The sequence below is a fragment of the Monodon monoceros genome, unplaced genomic scaffold (assembly GCF_005190385.1).
Source record: "Monodon monoceros isolate NGI ecotype Baffin Bay Population unplaced genomic scaffold, NGI_Narwhal_1 Super_Scaffold_16, whole genome shotgun sequence".
Taxonomy (NCBI): Eukaryota; Metazoa; Chordata; class Mammalia; order Artiodactyla; family Monodontidae; genus Monodon; species Monodon monoceros.
The window spans coordinates 72652349-72673248 of NW_021703772.1; the positions used below are offsets into that span (position 1 = coordinate 72652349).

The following is a 20900-nucleotide window of genomic DNA, read 5'->3' on the forward strand; positions in this document are numbered from 1 at the left end:
TACTCAGCCATGAAAAAGAATGAAATAATGCCATCTGCAGCAACATGGATGGAACTAGAGATTATCCCATTAAGCAAAGTAAGTCAAGAAGAGAAAGACAAATACCATATGATATGACTTATGTGTGGAATTCAAAAACATGATATAAATGAACTTATTTACAAAACAGAAACAGATTCACAGACATAGGAGAACAGACTTGTGGTTGCCAAGGGGGGAGGGGAGGTGGGGGAGGGATGGATTGGGAGTTTGAGATTAGCAGATATAAACTAGTATACATAGCACAGGGAACTATATTCAATATCCTCTGATAAACCATAATGGGAAAGACTATGAAAAAGAATGTATATATGTATGTGTGTGTGTGTGTGTATATATATATATATATACACACACACACACACACACACACACACGAATTACTTTGCTGCACGGCAGAAATTAACACAACACTGTAAATCAACTATATGCCAATAAAATAAATTCTAAAAAAAGGAACCCAAGGAAATAAAATTTTGGTCTGTCCTCCACAGCATTTCTTATTTACAAAAATGTTAAACAGAGAATATAAAAATCTGTAGTGATTCTGATTTTGTTCCTTTCTGGACCACCATGAACATCCAGTACGGCTCAGCCCAGCCTAGCGCTAATCAAAAGGAGGGTAGAGTAAGGCAGGTAGAAAAGATGGCAGAGGAGTAACGAGGCCCAGGTGCCAGGGCACCCACACGCTTCCCAAGTACACTGTGGCAGAAACTGCTGTTTGTTGATAAATCATTTTATCCGAACCCATGGCTGTTCAGCTGGAGCCTGCATTTCCAGTTTTTGGGGCAGCTCACTGTGGCCAAATGACCCAGTTCTCGCAGCAGTTCAATGCTTAAGAGGAACAAGCCTCTTTAGACCACGCCCTCCAAAAAGGAATGCATCTGTTCCCCTGGCTCTTTATCCCTCCCTACCTCCTGGCAGGCCCTAATGAGACCTGGGAGCTGCCTGACACCAAGAGACAGCAACCATGCAGCAAGACTGCCTTGGCAGCTCTGGACCACTACTCTCTGGAATGTTTCATGAGAGAGAAATATATTCCTATCTTGTTTAAGCCATGGTATTTTGATGTCTCATTGTTTACAGCAGCTAAACCTGAAGCCCAATTAACACATATTTATGGCAGAGCTGAGTGTTTTAGCGCCTAGTTGCCTCAGCTCCTACTTTGAAGCTTAGCAGGCATATTCTGAACATCTTTACTGGGTTGGAAGCATCTTCATTGGATTATATGCATCTAGAGGGTGGGAATCATGTCCTCTATTTCTCTGAAACTGTCTAATACAGGGCTGATTGAAGGAGGGGAGGGGCAGGAAAATGACATAAGTTTAAGCTAGACGCTTTGGCGTCTGAGAGTCCCCTGGAATTAAATCCTTTGTCAATCCCTGGATTCTGACCAGATGTGTGAACTTGAGGAAGTTCAGTCATCCAACATATATCAGTTGAGTGTCTATTATGCAGCAGGCCCCATTCTAGGAACAAGGGCTTCTGCTATGGACGACGCTGTCTACACTCTGGTAGACTTAAGTTTCACAAACTCTCTAAGCCTCAGCTGCTTCATCTGTAAAATGGGGATAGTAATAGTGACAGACTTTTAGAACTGCTGTGAGGATTACATGAGGTGACACATACAAAGTATGTGAGTCAGTGTCATGCACACTGGTACTCAATAAACGTGAACAGTAACTAAGAACTGTCAATAATTTGTGCCTGGTACAGATACTCACTAACTGCCACGGCATCAGAGCACTGTTTCTTAGCACCAAGTAAGAGAAGCAAGTCAGGAATTGCTATTTCCTATTAGAGTCTCATCTCTGACATCTGTTTGATAGGAATTCTAGACATGTCTTACAGATAAATAAGGGCTTACTAAATACAATAATATATTACAGACCACTTGGGGCCTAATATTTAAAATTGAAAATATTAAAATTGTTCAAGAAATAATTCCTTTTCATGAACTTATTGAAGGAAATGAGTGGATTCTTTGCAATATGATGGTTTGACAATCTCCTTTAAGGGGTTGGGGTTCAAAACAGAGCACTGCCCACCCCCCCGTGATGGCTGCAGGACCTGAAGCACACCAGATTGCTTCAGCGCGTCATCCCGCACACTGAGTCAGAATCTGCCGCTTCAAGCAGTCATGGCTCATATTCTCAGAACAATTAATGGCTTCTCGGATCCAGCAGAGAGCTCTTTCAGAATAATCGTACTACATTATTTTGGACTGCAGAATGTTCAAATGCATTCCAGGTTAAGGAAGAGTCCTAAGGCAGGCTTTAACAAGAAAAAGGAGGTGGGTGTGGGATCTCCTCAACTCACCGAACAAAACTGAAAGATTGGGAATTAAAGATTTCTGGTAGATGAAGATGAAAAACAAACTTAATGCTCTGCAGGAAACAAAGAGCAATAGAGTAAACAACACTCAACACTGGTGGGTGGCTTCATTTTGCTATGGCCATTTCAGGGGCAGTTAGATCTGAATGCCAGTTTTATCACTAAAACCCCAAAGACAGAAAACTTCAATATTTATGAAACACCTGAGACAGCTCTGCTTCTAAATAGGGGCTTGACCATCTATTAAGTACCAAGCACTTTATTAGCATTTTAAAATATATGACCTATACCCTACAAACTGGGCATTGTTGTAATTTTACAGAGGAAACAGGCTATGAGAGGTTAAGGGGCTTGCCCAATAGCATAAAGCTCTTTGTGGGACTCTGGATTTGAACCCAGATCGGTCTGACATCAGTGTCTACATTCTTCCCATTCTACCAGGAAACTACTGAATTCTTTACAAGAGTACAGTGAAACTCTGTAAGAGTTCACTGATGAGTTAGGCTTATCAGATTATTACCATAAATAGTAACAAGCCTAACATTTAAAAATATTCACTATGGTACAGTGATGTCCTCAGGACAAACTGCAGCCCCCCCCCCCTCCCGGGCTCTGTGTGCCTCTTCTAGAGGGTCCCAGGGGCTGGCTGGCTGGCTGTGAGGATGCCCTGGCTGAAGGGCTGATCATGACTGGCCTGCCCAGCAGCGCCCTCCGGAGCATCCAGCTGAAGGGAAAGGGAGAGAGCTGGGCTTCTTCGGCTCAGTTCTCCGGGTTGGCGTCCTCGTCCTTCCCCGCCTGGCTCTCAGGTGGCCATTTGACATTTTTCTGGGCTGTAAAGGTGCTTGACCTTCCAACTTGCCAGTACTAATCTGCTACGGGAGTCAAAACCTGTACTTGGGAACATGGTTTTCTCAAGATGTTTAAAAACCTATTTTGGGTAGTCAAAATGCTAGCTAAAACAGTCACAGAATACAAATGGGATCTTGTACTTTGCAATATTTTGTGGTCAATCTACTCTATTTTGTTGTGCACTTTTAGTCCGCCTGGGATAAAGGATTTTGAAGCTGGGAGGTTATTTTCCAGATACAAGTATTGTATTGGAAATGGCCCCATGTTTTTCGCATAGTTCTAGTCATAAAATAAGACAGTCCTAATTACAACATTTACTTTCTTCTGTGTAGGAATATATCATAAGGGAACACTTAAGAGTCTACCGATGTAAGCTTTGCCAGTTCAAATAAATCAGTCAGAGTGGATACAACTGGGTTTGGATTGCATCCAGGTTATGGAAGGCAAGAATAGATTAGAGGTATGCGCCATCACAGCAGTGACAAACTCTCAACTTCTTTGTAAAAGCACCAGTGTTTCTTCAGGCTTAGACATGACTCACTAAAGCTACATTTTCAATGAAATATGAAATATTGCTGGAAGCACTTAAAAGCTGGAAAATATAATCATATCAGTACAGATGCTTCGCCTCCCACCCCCAAAAAGAGTGACATCATTCTGAGAAGTAGTCAGTCTGCTGTTACTAGGCTGTGGGGTTGGAGAGGTGGATGTCTGCACAAGCAAAGGAAGCCCAAGTGTGGTGTGGTCCTGGTTAAGATGCAAGGACCACCGTTTCACTTCAGACACAAACATCCATTTTTGAACAAATCTCTTATGACTATCACTTTTGGGCAGAATTGATTTTTCTAATGGAAGGGAAAAAATGGTCAGCTATAAACTTTCATATACACGTCATGAGGAAACTTTATATTTTTTTTACTTTGGATCTATATCCCCCTCCTACTCTGTTTTTGGGGGAAGGGGCTTCTTACTTCCTCCCTCACCATCACTAGGTAATGAATGAGAGTTTGATGTGCACTAGTATGTTTGTGTTTTGTTCCCTACTTATTTTCCATGGATACACAGACATTTTCAACAAATATATTTTCAACAGGTACTGAGAGCTGATTAGTACCAGACACTACTCTAAGCTCTGGAATATAGTGGAAAGCATCCTTGCAGTTTATATCCTGCAGTGGGGCAATCCAAAAAAATGGGGGTTTGGTACACTTCTCTGCATCTTCCTTTTCTTACTTAATGATACTTTGTAGAAAAGCCCTCCAAGGCAACTGGTAAAGATATATCTCAGGAATCTCTTAACTAGACTTCTGAATATACTACGTAAAGATATCTGCAAAAGAGGTGGATTTGCAGAATTACTGTAAGATGACACAACCCTATCTCCATGGGTCCAGACAGATGTTGGCTCCTCCCATCAGCTTCATTGGCATTACGCCATTAGGGCCCTAAGGCATATAACCTCTGCCTGGTCCTCTGGATGGAACCCCTTCAGTGGGCCAGGTCTCAGCCTTGGCCCTTGCCTTTGAGTATTCTTCAGTTTGGATGCTGGTCCTTCCTAAGTGGCCCCGGGCTAGAACATAATGCTTCCACAAGCTTTCAACATATCATCTCAGAGATAACAACTGCAGCGAACCTTTACTGAGTACTCACTATTTTAGTAAGACTGGAACCATTATCCTCATTTTACAAATGAAGACACAGAAACCTCTATCTGAAGTAACCTGAAGTCACACGGCACAGCCAGGGGTAGTCATGGGAGCCCCTGCTCTTAACCACTGTGCCGTGATACCCTATCTGAAGACTGCCATCACAGCCATGCTAAATTTTCCATTTCAACCATGAGTTATCTGACAAATGTTCCACATCTTGTAACTTATATACACTTCTTTCCTTTCCTTCTCTGTCAACCTTAGTCTATGGTAACCTTTTATTATTATCTTTTTGAAAACTTCAAAAACCTCAGTCACATTACTTTATGGCTTTAGAATTTTTATTAAGCATTACATGATTTTTGTAAGGAAATTTGCAAAATACAAGGGAGAAAGCCTGAAGATACTTGCTCAACATTTAGGAGTGTCTCTTGTTTTTATTAATGAGTGCACATGCATTTGTTTGTGTGTATGTGTGTGTGCACACACATACACACACACAAATATGCATGTATTTCTGTAGCAAATTTGTACATATATGGTTAGATGCCTTATTTTTTCCTTCGTATTGTTAAGTTTTCCTGTCATTAAAAATTCTTTAGAAGTGTGATTTTTTTTTTTATTTTGTGGTACGCGGGCCTCTCACTGTTGTGGCCTCTCCCGTTGCGGAGCACAGGCTCCGGACGCGCAGGCTCAGCGGCCATGGATCACGGGCCTAGACGTTCCGCGCCATGTGGGATCTTCCCGGACCGGGGCACGAATCCGTGTCCCCTGCATCGGCAGGCGGACTCTCAACCACTGCGCCACCAGGGAAGGCCTAGAAGTGTGATTTTTAAGCTGTGCAAAGCCCATCATATTTGTGTACTACTGTTATGCAATCATTCTACTTGTATTGGACAATCAAGTTGTGGCCAATTTTTAGATACTATAAACATCACTATGACTAATATTTTTGTGTTAACATTTACTATTTCCTTAGACTGGACACCTAGAATTGGAATTATTGGACCAAAGTGGTTTCCAAAATGGTTGTGCCAATTTACTCTCACCAATACTGCATGAAATCGCTAACATCACTATGCTCACACCGTTTTAATCTTTAACTGTTGCCAATATGAAAGGCAGATATAGTCTCATTATTTTAATATGTATTTCTGCAATTACTAGTGAGCTAAAAATATTATTTCATATGTACATTAGTTATTTATATCCCTTCTTTTGTCAACTGTCTGTTAATGTCAAATACCTCTTTTCTCTGTTTTTCCTTTCTCATTTCTAATTACTCTGCACAGATTTCATTCACTTTATTCACTCATTTGATAGGTACCTACTAAACTTCTGTCGCTTACCTTGTCCTGTGCTAAGGACACAGTTCTGTTCTTCATAGTCCAGAATACCTTTGGGAATTTCCTTACAAGACTTTTCTAAGTGAATATATATCTTAACATAACTAAGATGATATTACCAACACTGATGTTTTAAACACAATTAAAGCACTCATAGATCCAACAAAGATAAAAACATGTATAGGAATTTGTTCCCAGCTCAAACTGAAGATTTTTTTGTTTTTTTTTTGCGGTATGCGGGCCTCTCACTGTTGTGGCCTCTCCCGTTGCGGAGCACAGGCTCCGGGCGCGCAGGCTCAGCGGCCATGGCTCACGGGCCCAGCCGCTCCGCGGCATGTGGGATCTTCCCGGACCGGCGCACGAACGAACCCATGTTCCCTGCATCGGCAGGCGGACTCTCAACCACTGCGCCACCAGGGAAGCCCAAGATGTCTTTTTTTTTTTTTCTTTTTCTTTTTGTCTGTGCAAATCCAATAAGCCAACAAACCATGACTCAAAAAACATTCAATATAAGTTTATAGGTGGCAAAACATCTTAAGTGCTGGGACAATGAAAAATGCCACTAAATGTCTAAATGATGCCCTACCATTGACTGGGCATTCTCCCTGTGGAGTATCTAAAATATGTAAGCAGTTTACCTCCTATTATCAAGAGTGAATCAGAATAGTACCAATGGCTAATAGGGACAGTCACCAGAGTAACATATCCATCTGAACTACCTGAAGGAGTATATAGATTGGGGACCATGAGAAGCAGGAAAGCACTGGAGAAGAACTGCAAAATCTAATTGATAGCACATAATAACCCTTGATTCCTGGTTTGGAATCTTAATTGAGTAAGAGATGATGCACTAGTTACTTTATACCATAAATTTCTCATCCTTGAGTCTTAAATCTGATTACTCTCTGAAGGGAACACATCTTCAACTATTGAAGGGTACCAGGGTACAAGAGAGAACACATTTCATGAGTTCAACACATTCAACATGAGTTGAATGTCTGAAAGCATCTTTTTCATTCTTCACACATGGAAGACAATTTAGCTGGGTATAAACCTCTTGGACTATAAGCATTTTTTCCCCCTCAATACTCTAAACACAATGCTCTACACCAAGCTATAGCTATATGTCAGTCTGATTTTACCTTTTGCAGATAAACTATTTGTTTAATCTGGATTCTTGTAGAGTCTTTTTCCCCATTATCTTTGTAAATACAAAATTTTGTCAAAGTTATTCCTAGACAGGTCTCTTTTCCACAGGTGATGCCTGTAATATGCTGACCCCTTCAAATCTATATACTCAGGACTTTATTTTCTGCTTAGAAAATCCGTTTTAAAATTATATTTAAGTATTGCTTCTGCTCCAGTTATTCTAAAGTATTTCTCAGGATCATCCACAATGCTTATGGCAGATTTATTCTCTATGGCCTCCATGTCTAGTGACATCTATCATATCCTTTTTGTTCTTTTCCTCCATATTCCAAGATAACTTCTCAAATAATCTTATCAACATCAGTGATTCGATTTTCTTCTGTATCCAGTTTTCTCTATTGACTCCACTGTAGATTTTAACTGTTTAGTATGCATCTCTAGACTGTAACTGCCTGGATATGAATACCAGATGCCCTATTTATTAATTGTGTAAGTGTGGGCAACTTACTCAACTTTTCCTGAGTTTCCATTTTCCCATTTGTAAATGGGGGTAATAATAATAACTATGCATAATTCAAGATTTTAATTAAAATCTTTTCTAAAATTTTTCATTTGCTTCTGGTAGTAGTAGTGGTGGTGGTGGTGGTAGAGAGAGAAAAGACAGCAATCTGGTTGTATCAAAAAGCTGGCAAACCCAATAAAAGCAATGTAGGGTCTTTGTCCTTAGAATGGAAGACCTAGCATAGATAATCCACTGACCATTCTTCTCGATCCTGTTCGATTGTCCTTATAGTAGAACTCCTCTCCAACTCTGACAATAGGGTGAGTGTCTTCAGGGTTTTTAATGGGAACTCAAAAGAAGTTTTATCAAGGGTTATGAAATTTAAAAAAGAAATTCAACCAAATAAAAGTTTTGCATGCATAAAATATTTTGCATGAATAAAATGTTTTCCCTATTCTATAGTGCAGATCAAATAAACTAAGTGAGAGAGCATTCTGTTCAGTATCCACAGCTATACAAATATAAGTTTCATATTCTTACCTACAGACCATCAAATCTTCTAATCAATCAGCTGAGAATAATGCCAACAGCAGCAATTACTACGATATTTTTCCACAAAATAATTTAGTAAGAATTCACTTTCTCATTATACCTTGCTAACTAAAAGAAAAATCAAGATCCTGCCGTTCACTGTTTACGTTACAGAAAAAACAATATTCACCTTATTAAGAAACAAATGAGAAAATGGGTGCAAGAGAAAAGCTCCAGTAAGCTTGCCCCCTTCCAACAACTGTCGCTTTTAAGCAAGAAACATATGAGGTAGCTAAGGCCATGAGTGGAAAAAGGGGGTGCCAATTTATTCTAGACTTGGGCAAGACAGGTTTACTCTTTTATTAATAAAACAATTCATGAAAATATTTTGCAAAGGGGAGAAATGATGGTTTATCTCAACTTTTGATGCAATTTGTAAAGGAATAACAGATGCAGAGATGCTAAATATAGAGGAAATAGTAAGAATTGATTCCCCTAGAATAGCTTATTAGAAGGCCATATGCAGTGGCTGAGGACTTTTATCTTGATTTAAACTTTAGGAATGATTTTAGGAAAACTTATAAATCAGACATATGCCTATTACAGTAGATAACACCACATGATGAATACTTTTCTGATGTCGTGCTGCTTTATAGGAATTTTCATATGTAAAGGTCTACAAATTAAAATACAAGTTTGAAATGACTAGGTCTCCAATTTTTAAAGGAAAATTAAATTTTCTTTCAAGAGCCAAGAGATTTCAATTCTACGAAAACTATCTTTCAATTTATGATAGCCATTTTCATATCTGAAATATGATTTACATCGAATTTAACTTTATAACATGCATTTATCTTCATGTTTCAATAATGTGTTCTTTCAATTTGCTTGCAGAGTGTTTCTATCATTTTCAATCCCTATATTATTAAGGTTTCAGCGCATAAAAACTCAAGATTCTATAAGCTAAGACATAGATTTATCTTTGCATTACTTGAAAAGAACTTTACATTTTAAATAATTTTTCTTAGGAACGCCTAAAATGAAATAATCAAAGCCTAAATTACTTTGCTGAGGTCCAAGTAGATCCGATCACTCTGGAAAGAATACACGCATAAAATAAAAACAGATGCAGTAAGACCGTATGGATCCCTTTCTGCAAAAGTAACAAAAACGGCAATTTAGAAATTGAGAACACAAACATGAAGACAGCCTGTTTCGCTATCGCTATGGAGTAACTTTAGGGTTATTCCTGAGGGAAAAAGTATGTTTCTTAAGTATTTTTCTCTCCAGAAGTGACTCTAAAAAGAAAAACAATCATTCAGCGTAGAGAATTCAACGCTGAATAATCCTGTCACCCATTTAATCTCATCAATCAGCAGTCACTCATTTCACGTTCAGTAGCATATAGTTTGCACGTACAGGGGAAAGATTATTCCATATATTCATAATTTAACTCTGAACAGGAATTGTGAACTGAGTTATTCAACTGAAAAGGAAATTATTGTTTTAAACATGCAAAGTCGGGGTTGACTTTAAGTGTTAATAAAGGAAAAATATTCTATTGCTTTCAAATGTTAACCAAAGGTAAAGCTAATTCAATGGTAAAAATTAATCATGCCTAAATTAACAAATTTGCATAAAACCGACATAATACAATGCATATCTATAGGCTGCTTAACTAAAATAGGGGGCAAAAGTACATATATTCTTGGATTTTGTGGTTCCAATTAATGAATATTCATTATATGCCAATTACCACACATAAAAATATACAATAAGGTTTGTGACTGCATTCTTCTGAGGGTAGAAACTGTATGAAACAGACCATCTTCATAGGTCTCCTTACCATCCCTCCCGACTCTTTCCTGGGCTCACAGTAGGCTTTCAATCAATATTTTTTTATCTAGTTAAAAGCAAGTGTAAAACAACTACAGTGGGATAGTAAGCATTTTTACATTCTTAGTTCATTTACCCAATAAATACTTTGGGGGCACCTACTATGCATATCATGTCTGCAAGTGTAATTCAGCTATATGTGAAGAGCCAGACAGAATCTGTTCAAATTCCTGGAATTTAAGAGCTCTTCAAGAAAAACAAAGTAAAATAAAACAAACCACCTACGGTGTCAATACACCTAAAAAGATGTCTCCAGTGGAATCAAACAGAACAAAAACTCAGTTATTCAAAATGTATGCCTGGGACATGTAAGCCTGGGAACTGTGCTCACAAGTCCAGTTGATCATTCATCAGACTACTGGAAAACATGAGCAGATGTAAAAGTGTACATGCTTGTTGTTAGCTAACTTGGTAATCTAAGGACTATTTTTTTTTTTTTTTGTACACTCAAATACTGAATAAATCTGTTGGCTATACTCTTCTGTATTGTTTAACCACAGAGATACTTGAAGTGCGGGATACGCTACACATCATTAACACACGGAAGAGAAACGTTAAATTTTGACCATGTCACATGCAACTTAAAAGGACTGATCTCTTGAGAACCAAGCATCAGTGTTAAGAATTCTTGAATCCAGGTCAAAGACTGTCACAAGACCTCTACCACTTGACCTCATTTTCAACCTGATTTCCATAATATTAAAGAGGTAAAGCTGTGAAATTTGACGATCCCACAGAAGTCACTAAGAAAAGATCCAATCTTACCTTGTGTTTGATGACGCAGTTGAGGCACAGAAGACTTCCCTATGCATTACACGATAATTACAATTGCCAGGATAATTCAGTTACCAAGAGGAAAAATTACTAAGTTACTAAAAGGAAAAACGTGAAGCTTCAGGAATTGTACTTACAGTACAGTGCTTTTAGCTAAGCTACAAACTGTGCTTGTTTACAGCTGAAGTAAAAATTCTGTCTTCTGCATGTGGTTGAGGTGTGTCAGGGAGAACTATTTCATTGTAAATAAACTTAGGGGCCAAATAAAAGGAAGTTGCAAAGGCAGGTGTACAACAGTTGAGCTGTTTCGGTTTCAGAGAAATAAAGTAAATAATTGTACTGGAATCTGTTCAGTTCTGGGCATTCTGCCATACAGGAAAGGGTGTGTAATTACTGAAGCTAACATATCCACGTAAAAATGAAGTAATATCAGTAGGACACAGTTGGGCTCCAAATTTCCTTTTTTATCTTCAAAAATTAAGGATCTCTAATGACTCATTTCACTCTGTAATATTTAAATATCACTTAAACTAATAGGGACACACTGAAGGTAGAATTGTAATTTTCACAAAGTCAGATACTATCTTGAGAGGTGGTATTCTCTTTGAAAGCCTCACAAGTGAAGAACATTGCAATTTTCACTCATCAAAGGTAACAAAAGAACTACACACAGTATCTAATTTAGGACTTCACCAGAGTAAGAGTAAAATTAGCAAAGTTTTACCAAATCTATTCTTTGCCTACCATTTCATGCTACCTGGATTGGCCTCAATCTTAAATCTGGATTCCAAACTTCTTAAATCATAAACCAAAAATAAGAGGGTGTGGTTTGTGGGAGAACAATGGAAGTTAGAGCACCTAGGGAGTAAGGCCAAGTTCAAATAGGGGCCTCAATTATTCAAGAAACTTTACAACAGAAGATGAAAGAGTGTAATAAATATTACATGTGTGATTTTATAGAATGCGAATCAACTTGGCACCTTTACAGAGCTATGAAAAGTATTTAACCCTATCCAGGATTGGCCATATGGTCTTTTAGAGTGTTTCTACAATCCAGGATGACATTCTATTAATTATAAGACTACTACATACTTTCCCAATTGATAGTAGTAGCCTGCTCGGGGCCCTTGGCTCACCGCTTCCTTGAGCCTGTGAAGTTAGCACGCTGACACATCTAAGTTGCAGGGGGTGGCAGCGAATTTCTGGATAAGTCAATGTCTTATCAAATTCCAATTCCTCTGTATCCAAAGGCGTGCTGTCCATTTCAATGACGAATCAATCACTTTAGTCTAAGGTTTTCACAAGAGGAGGCAAGGCTCTCTGAGGGCACCACATTTGGCCGTATTTCTTTTACAAGATGTTAAGCTAGGCACTAGATTATTCTCAAGTTAGCCTGAAAACTATCAGGATACAAAAAAATGTGTTTCCAACATCTATATTCATCTTGGACTCCTGGATTTTCATTAGGAGTTGAGCTGAACAGTAGAAGCTGCCAAATGATGATCCTGATTACAGCCAACAACCAACTGGTAGCTTAAGTTCAACATACTTCCTGTAACTTTACATTCGAGTCCAAGGATCACATTACTTTGTTATTCCCATGGGCTTTTTATTTCTCTTAAAGTACGATCCTTAACTGAAAGGCATTTCTTTTGTGATTACCTGGTATACATGATGCCGGTGGATATTTTGTGACATCACCGAGATAAACCACATCCTTTCCTTCCCTACACTTAATTTTCAACTAAGTTGGACAGATAGAAGATGGAATATAAATTTATTTCATATTTACAAAACACCTATGCCATTATTTGACCATCCATATGAAATAAAATTTTTGTTTGCTCCATGCAGAGATCAGATTTAATTTCTAAATCAATAGGATACAGTGCAATTCAAATTGTCTTAAAGACAAGAATGTACAGCTGGGTAACTAGTTTTCTAAGTGCCTGTCTGTGAGATTCTCTTGCTTAGTAATGTTTCTATGAATGTGGCAACAGATTCCATTATCCTCACAAAACAGCCAGTTGGTGACAAAGTGATCTGATAGTCAGCATTATTTATCTACTCGTTCCTTGAACAATCATTTATTGCAGCTCTAGTATATTCAAGGGCCCAGGCGAGGAGTGGCCTGTAACATGTGTGTGAAGCAACATATAAAACACAGCTCTATCCTTAGGTAGGTTTTTATTATATCATCCAAAGGAGCATATGATAAGAGTAACAGCAGTGGTATAAAGTGCTAAAGAAGATCAGGAGAGAGTTGACTTCAGGCTGGGGTGAACATGGCTTCATGAAAGAGGTAGCACTTGAACAGAAGTAGGTTCCTTCTTTCTATCTGCAAAAGAGCAAGGACTTTTTCTATAACTGCACATATAATGCATCTATGTGACTGACATCAATGTGAAAGGTCATCACTTCATAAAAGAGAGAGAATATGAATCTCAGCATTTTGTCAAGAAATAAGGAACAGCTTCCGGCACAGGACGATCCTAGGGAAAGTGTGGCCCAGTAGAGGAAGATTTCATTGTTCCTGTGACATACTAAATCCAATTTCAGATATTAACAGACTAATGATTTGTTAACAAGACTGCTACCGGTCACTTCCCTTCCCTACTACTTACAATGAATTACCCAGGGGGAATTCATGTGAGGTATTTTAGTGGCTTGGATATAATTTACAAGAAGAACACAGACTCTTCCTCTCAAAATTCAGTTGCATGTTGAAATACATTACTTTCCACTTCTTTAACCAAGTGCCTTGACATTATGTTTGGGGTTGTACTACATCAGCATGTTAATAAAATTTATTTTCACATGCTCCATTTCTTATAATAAATACATAAAGCTGTTTTAACTGGTGAGACCAGTATGGTGAAGTTTGGAAAGTTTAATGTCATGCAGAAGTAAATACTGTCCCAACATAAACATGGCTCAATATTCAGAAAGTTTTTGTCTTCATATCAGTGTCCTGAAAGAAGTGTCACTCAGTCCCTATAGATACATATTTAAAAGTAAAACCACCGGCTTTTCTTAAGGAGGGCATTTTCTTCTTATGCAGAGATGATGATAATAGTAATATTAGCCTTTACTATGAGCATTTACTAAGCGTCAGGCAGTATAAAAATTTTGCACAGGTTAATTTAATGTTTTCAATAACTATTATTATCCTCATTTTATAGATGAGAAACTGAGGCACAGAGAGGTTAATAATTTTCCCAAGATCACACAATAAGTAGTAGAGCCATGATGGGAACCCAGCCACATCCCCCCTTGCACTAAAGGGGTCTCTGTACCCGAACGAAACACCCTTCCTGAGAGATGGCTGCCACCAAACAAGGTCTGTTCCTTGAGATCAGCGGAGCTGATCCTATCACCTCATGGCTATGAAAATGAGGCACCCTTTTTTTTTTCTCCTATAATTATACATCCCACCCAAGAATACTGCTCTTTTGATACAAAACATGACCAAGGACATAATCTAAAATTAACTATCACTTGAGTCTAATGCAACTAAGAACTGATATTCTGACTAGTATTTTAAAATCAAATATATAAGGTAAATAGTAATTAACTTTCTTTTTCCTAGCTAACTTTTCTGTGCTCTGTCTCATTTGACAGACAAAAACGAGTGACATATTTCAGGAAAGTCTAAGAAATTTTTACTATGGAGAAATTAGAGTATCTTGCCTGGTACCACAAAAATCCTATGGGAACTAGAGTTAGCTATTTAAAATCAGGCAAACATCTTGGAACAAGAGATAGATATGGTGTCTTGGGTTGAATGATTAAAGCACTGAGTAATGAACACTGACAATCTTAAAAGAAATTAAGAATGAAAACTGTAAATGTATATGAATGGACTCAAATCCTTAGAACAAGAATAGATGAGTATCTCTTCCCACTAACTAAATAAAGTGGGAGACATATGATAATTCTAACAAATATCTCTATGTTTTTTTGGTTACCTCGAGAAACCAGAACCCCTTTTGCTTTCTCCCACAAAACATCCATTCAGAATACTATTCTTTGCCAAAAGATAAAATTTTGAAGTCATCTGAGGCCGTCAAGGAATTACAGGGCAAAAATCATGATAGGTTTCCAATTTTCTTCAACATGCAGGGTTATCTGGTTTCAAGGTACAAACACAAAAGTTCCTGTTGCTATGCCTACTGAACACAGTTTCTGGTTTGAAGTTAGTTCTGGGCATTTTGATAAATTTACCATCATGTTTCACCAAAACGCAGTATAAGCTAAGAGCCGCAAATAAATCAGAGCCTTTTCATTTTATAGCTCCTTGGGTCAAATCTCAACAACTATGAAGAAAGAGTCCTTTTTTCCTCCCTAAAGGTGACAGAAGCTTAGATAATCTATAGTTTAGTGGAAAACAGAAACAGTACTGACTCTAATTTTCTTGTGTCTTCTCAAATTCCTAGCTTGTGAAATGTTTAAAAACTTCAAATTTCTGTGAGGAATGAAAAAATATTTTGACAGCTTGCTACTAGGGTAAGTTGTGAAATCATTTTTTTCTTGAAAGTACAGCTCTAATGGCAGACACATCTCCTAGTTCTAGAGCAATCTTTCATACAATACTCAGCTTTAAGTTACAGCAAACAGTAAAATAATGAAGTTTTCAACATGCCTTCATTCTTTGTCATCATTACTCATTTGAGCTGCTGATACTGATTTTTCAAAAAATAATTCCAGCCTATATTCAACATCTAGCTTGTATCTCTTGAGAAAAAAAGACCAGTCACTTAATCATAAGATTTAAAAAGAGGATTTTACTATTAGATTATCACCAACAAAATAACCCTCACGGAGAGCATATACTTTTTGTCTGCTTGTTTGTTTTCTGAGGGAGGGGGCAGAAAAGTCTCCCTGGAGCTTTACATCTACACTCACCTTATTAAGCTTTTAAATCTTAAACAATGAAAACCAGTAATCCCAATTTCTCTAAGCCCGCCAGATAAAAATCTAATTTAGAAGGCTACTTGGGTTTGAAGGATAAATAGTATTAAGTGCCTTTAAAAAAATCAACATAAACAGGACATTTAAGCAAACTGGCACAGTGTGACAAGTTTTAGAACATTAGCTCACAAAATGAGTATACTCTGATTCAGACAAACACAACAAATAGAGCCTTTTATCCAAAAATCACCGAGACAACCCTATGTAATACCTATGTTAAAACGTTCAACAGATCTAAGGATATCACAGGCCTCAAGTTGCCAGAGTCCTGACAGAAAAGTCAGTGATGTGAAACACGCTTTATGAAGCTTGGCGTGCATGCACACACTCTGCAAGGTGAGCGAGACAAGAGACACCGATGACCACCGATATTGTCCTTACTTGCAGACGCACAAGTATCCTGCATGTTCCGATTCTGACTGGCACCTGGAGCGGCTCTACCTGCCAGTCATCCCAATGTATTCAGGGATGTAAACACCTTATAATTAGAAAACGTGAAGGCGTCAAGGACGTTAGACAAATTGAAAACACATCCAAAGATTAATTTTTAAAGGCATTGAAGAAATAATTAATTGCAAAGTCTAAAATCAGAGGATGTACCTGCTCCTTCACGGAAGCTAGAATAGTGGTGGCTGTGGTCTCGGGTTCCATGCCTGGGCCAGTGGGGGCAGCTTCCTGGCGGGTCTGTGGTTGCCCCTCCTCCACCAATGAGGCCTGCTCAGGAGCTGGCATTCCTCCTGCAATCAAGCAGGCAAAGGGTTAACACTTTCTCCTCCGCTCCTGGGCAGGAACAGGCAGGGGCTGAGCGTTTGCAGATGGTTCCTAGGAACTACTACAGATTCTACACACCATGATCACAACACCATACGGCTACCTGATTTCTAAAAGGCAACATCTAGGGCCAAAGTATAGCTAGTACTACCAAATACTAAAAAATAACAACAGAATAAGAATGATAATAATAAACACTGAGAAAATACTTAAACAACATCATAGTAAAAAATGATGTGAAAAGGGTTAGGGAAGAGGACTCAAAAATATATTGAGGACACTAAGGCTGTTAGATGCTATAAAATCGCTGAATTTTCTAAACAGTTAACCATTAAGTAAATATGATTTTCTTATCACGAACAAAATAACAACACTCTAGATTGCTATACGGGTCAGTTTTCAGAGAAGTGTACGCACAGGAAGACACCTACGAACGTGCAAATGCTTTATGATTATAGAAGAGGCTTATTCAACAGAAGAAAAAGGGGTTAAAACTTATGAAAGGCTTGAAAATAAGCAAAATTCTGCTGTATTTAAAAGAAATGCAAGGCATTAATAACCAGCAATAAAGATAACGTTGGTGGAGTATTATAGCTAGCTTGGTTTCCTTAGAGGAATCTGATTATGCAAAGATGACAACGGCTATGGAGCTGGTGTTGAAAGAGAATTTATTTTTCAGGACCATAGCTTGTGACAAATGAAATGGGTTCTTGGCAGGAGATGAGGTGCCTCTCCTAAGATAAACACATACTGAGAGTGGTAAGTTTGCCAGGAAACTTATTGATCTGATATGGATTTTGTATAAATTTGCAAAAGATGTGGAAAAGGTGTAACCTAAAATGTTGTAAATATTTTAATAACTTGTTTACCTGTCAGTCTCTCTGCCTGTTTCCTCAAGAGTAGAGTCTACCATACCATGAGACTAGCCTAGTGCCTGGCATATAATAGATACTCAATGTTTCCCAAATAATTGAATACATGAATGAAGGACTGACTGTCTCTTCCATGTCTCATTACAGTCATTAGACAAATCTGACCCAGTGCTATGATGCTCATGAGACCTTATTTGTTCAATGCATTACCCTGTGTACTTGTATATGGACATTTGAGACCATAAATGCTGTTTCTGACATTCCTCTTTTAGCTTTCTCCTAAAAATGACTCTACTGTTGTATTTTGATTTCTTATCAACTTCCACAATGTTCATTTTTGTAGGATGAGCTGGGGATTTTTTCCCCATTCCACCAAATGTCAGTATCAGCTTGCTGTTTACTTCCAAACTCATAATCTATAAGACAGGGGAAGATGACATATCACCTGAGCCTCCATCTCATTCTTTACTCTCCTGACTTCCACATTAGTGAAGATGGGGTTGGGTTCCAGGTTGCCACCAGTGGTTGCTTTATTCCTACAATATTAGAAATAGACAATGGGTCTGATGAGTTTGAGCATTTTCCCCCAATGGGACTCTCAATGAGGAGTTCTCGTGCCAGCTCTAGCAGGTATATTCTTTTTTTTTTTTAATTTATTTATTTTTATTTATTTACTTTTGTCTGTGTTGGGTCTTTGTTGCTGCACGCGAGCTTTCTCTAGTTGCGGCAAGCGGGCGATACTCTTCATTGCGGTGCGTGGGCTTCTCATTGAGGTGGCTTCTCTTGTTGCGAGGCACAGGCTCCAGGCGCACGGGCTTCAGTAGTTGTGGCACATGGGCTCAGTAGTTGCGGCTCGTGGGCTCTAGAGCACAGGCTCAGCAGTTGTGGCGCACGGGCTTAGTTGCTCTGCGGCATGTGGGATCTTCCCAGACTAGGGATCAAACCCGTGTCCCCTACATTGCAGGCAGATTCTTAACTACCGTCTAGCAGGTAAATTCTTTATCACCCGTTTCTGTGGGGCCCAAGGCTGGGGGTGCAGCCTCATCTGCAAGGAGGAGAATCTCCTCAAGGACAAGTGAGAGGAGGACCTTCAGACTTGGAGTAAGTGGCTCCAGGATCAAAACCTAAGTGCCTTGAACATGAGCCACCCTTTCCTCACTTACAAAAATGGCTTACTAATTCTTCATACAACACCATGGAATGATTTTTATGGCAATCGTCATTTTTTAGTATGTATGTTGTGTTGAGATACAAAATAGTACACTTAAAATATCATCAACTGGATAAAATAACTGTATTCAACCAGTGCTCATTATGTATAAGATATAAGGTCTGTGAAGAAAAAAATGCCCCACAAAGATCTTAGCTTTGCATTTAAGGCTAATAAAGATATGAAAGCACTCTATGCCATTGAAAAACTACACACCTTAAAATAAGCAGGTGGTTGCAAAGAACAAAAATGTTACTATGCAACAGTGAAACAAATAATGCCAAGAAACAAAAATTTAAAATATCAAGAGTATAATACCATGAAATAACCAATGTGTAAGAAAAAGAGAAGCAAAATTTCAGTGAACAAAGAGAATTTGAAAAAGAGGGAAACAGAAACATCACTGGGGAAGTAATTATTCTCTACTAAAAATAGGAGGATCCTTACTGTTTAAAGAAAGATACTAAATTATATTTTTGTAATTACATTACATCACTGTGAGTATACCATACTTAATTTCATACTATTTATTTTTTGATGACTGTCCAGATCTATGACAACAGATGAGCATTTTCTGAATACCACTTTGCCCATGTAATATGCAGGGTGATAAGGGAATACAGGCATAAAGCAAGGTCACTGACCATTAGTGGCTCATCATCTAGCTGAGGCAGCAAAATATGAATCAGATCAAGGCAAAGTATAGCAAGATACAAGTGATGGAATAACAATGCTGAAGTTGATAGGGAGAGGTGGTGAAGAGGTTATACATTTGTACGAGAAACTACTATTCAGCAAGAGAGGAGACTTTCATAGGTAGGTATGATGTTTTTATTCTCAGATTCCTCAAAGACTAGGAGACATTGCAGGCAATCACACCTACGGGATACAGAAGGATGACCAGGGTACCCAGGCATAACTGAGGACGCGACACTTCTCTACGCCTCACCTCTGGAACAATCCCCAAATACCATTACCAACATGGGACAGAGGAGGGATGCCATAATACTGAGAAGCTATACACCTATTCAATATTCTGTTCACTTACTTGTAGTTCTCATGACAGTTTGAGGAGTTGAAGGAATCAAGCTAAGACTAAAGTCACAGAATATTATTACCTCTCTCCATTAGCAAAGAAAAAGAAAGCAATAGGTACTTATATAGCAAAGAGAGGGTGAGAAATTAGGCCCTGTGCTTCCCTCAATGATCTCAACTTGCCCGAGTTGGGCAATTACATTTTAGGGACCTGAGAAAACTTACAAATAAGTTGCTGAACCATTCTGGCTCTTTGGAGAATCACAGAGAATGGAAGAGGTGCCAGAAAACTGGAAGCAGGAAAATGCCATTGCTGTTTTTGGAAAGAAGAAAGTAGACTCTCTTCACGTTACAAACTAGAGAGCTAGACATAGATCGTGGGTGAGATTCTTACAAGGATTTTGTCCAAGAGATGATCTGTGAGAACCAAAAAGGGGCACGCCAAAGAAAAGTCATGTTAAGCTGGTTTAACTTCTCTTTGGCACTGTAACCGTGGAAACGCAGTGTGTCTAGACTCTGGTGAGGCATGTATGGTGCTAGAAGTCCCCTATGGTATAATCAGCATAGAAATGGGGCTGGCACAAGGTCAACTGCTGACTCTGACAATCTGTAAACAGCTGAACAACATATACCGACCTACAGAGGTTTCTAATGTAATGCCAGAGAGCTCTGATCTTGGCCCAGCCCTAACCAAAAACTTTAGCCATAATGTAAATAATAATATACAAGGCATGTTCAAATTCTTCAGTGAGTAGGAATACTGTATTTACCAGGTGATGAAATTCAAATACAAAAACCACTGCTACACTGCAGTGATGAGCTGCCTCTAATGAGAGAAAAACACCAGGGATAAACGTAGGGATTTGCATTTAGTTTAGCTCAGCAGCACACAGGGGAGAAGATTTAGGCACTTCAGACTCAAGAGCAGAATGAGTGAACCATGAGTGAAACAAGGCTGCTGCAAAGCCAAGG

General features: G+C 38.6%; 1 protein-coding gene across 16 annotated transcripts in view; it reads right to left on the reverse strand.

The window, feature by feature from the left end:
* The window catches only part of PKP4 (plakophilin 4), a 252499-nt gene that overhangs the window by 152197 nt on the left and 79402 nt on the right, over positions 1-20900 (reverse strand). For 12 of the 16 annotated variants that reach the window (XM_029224896.1, XM_029224881.1, XM_029224886.1 and 9 more), the window contains one exon: positions 16641-16777. The exons of 3 other annotated variants lie outside the window; for them this stretch is intronic. Coding sequence is in view for 9 of the 13 variants with exons in the window: in XM_029224881.1 (XP_029080714.1) it covers positions 16641-16772 (132 nt within the window). In the remaining 4 variants the exon portion in view is untranslated. Of the gene's footprint in view, positions 1-11060; positions 11364-16640; positions 16778-20900 lie in introns of those variants that run through there. One more of the 16 variants, XM_029224892.1, reaches the window with a different exon arrangement.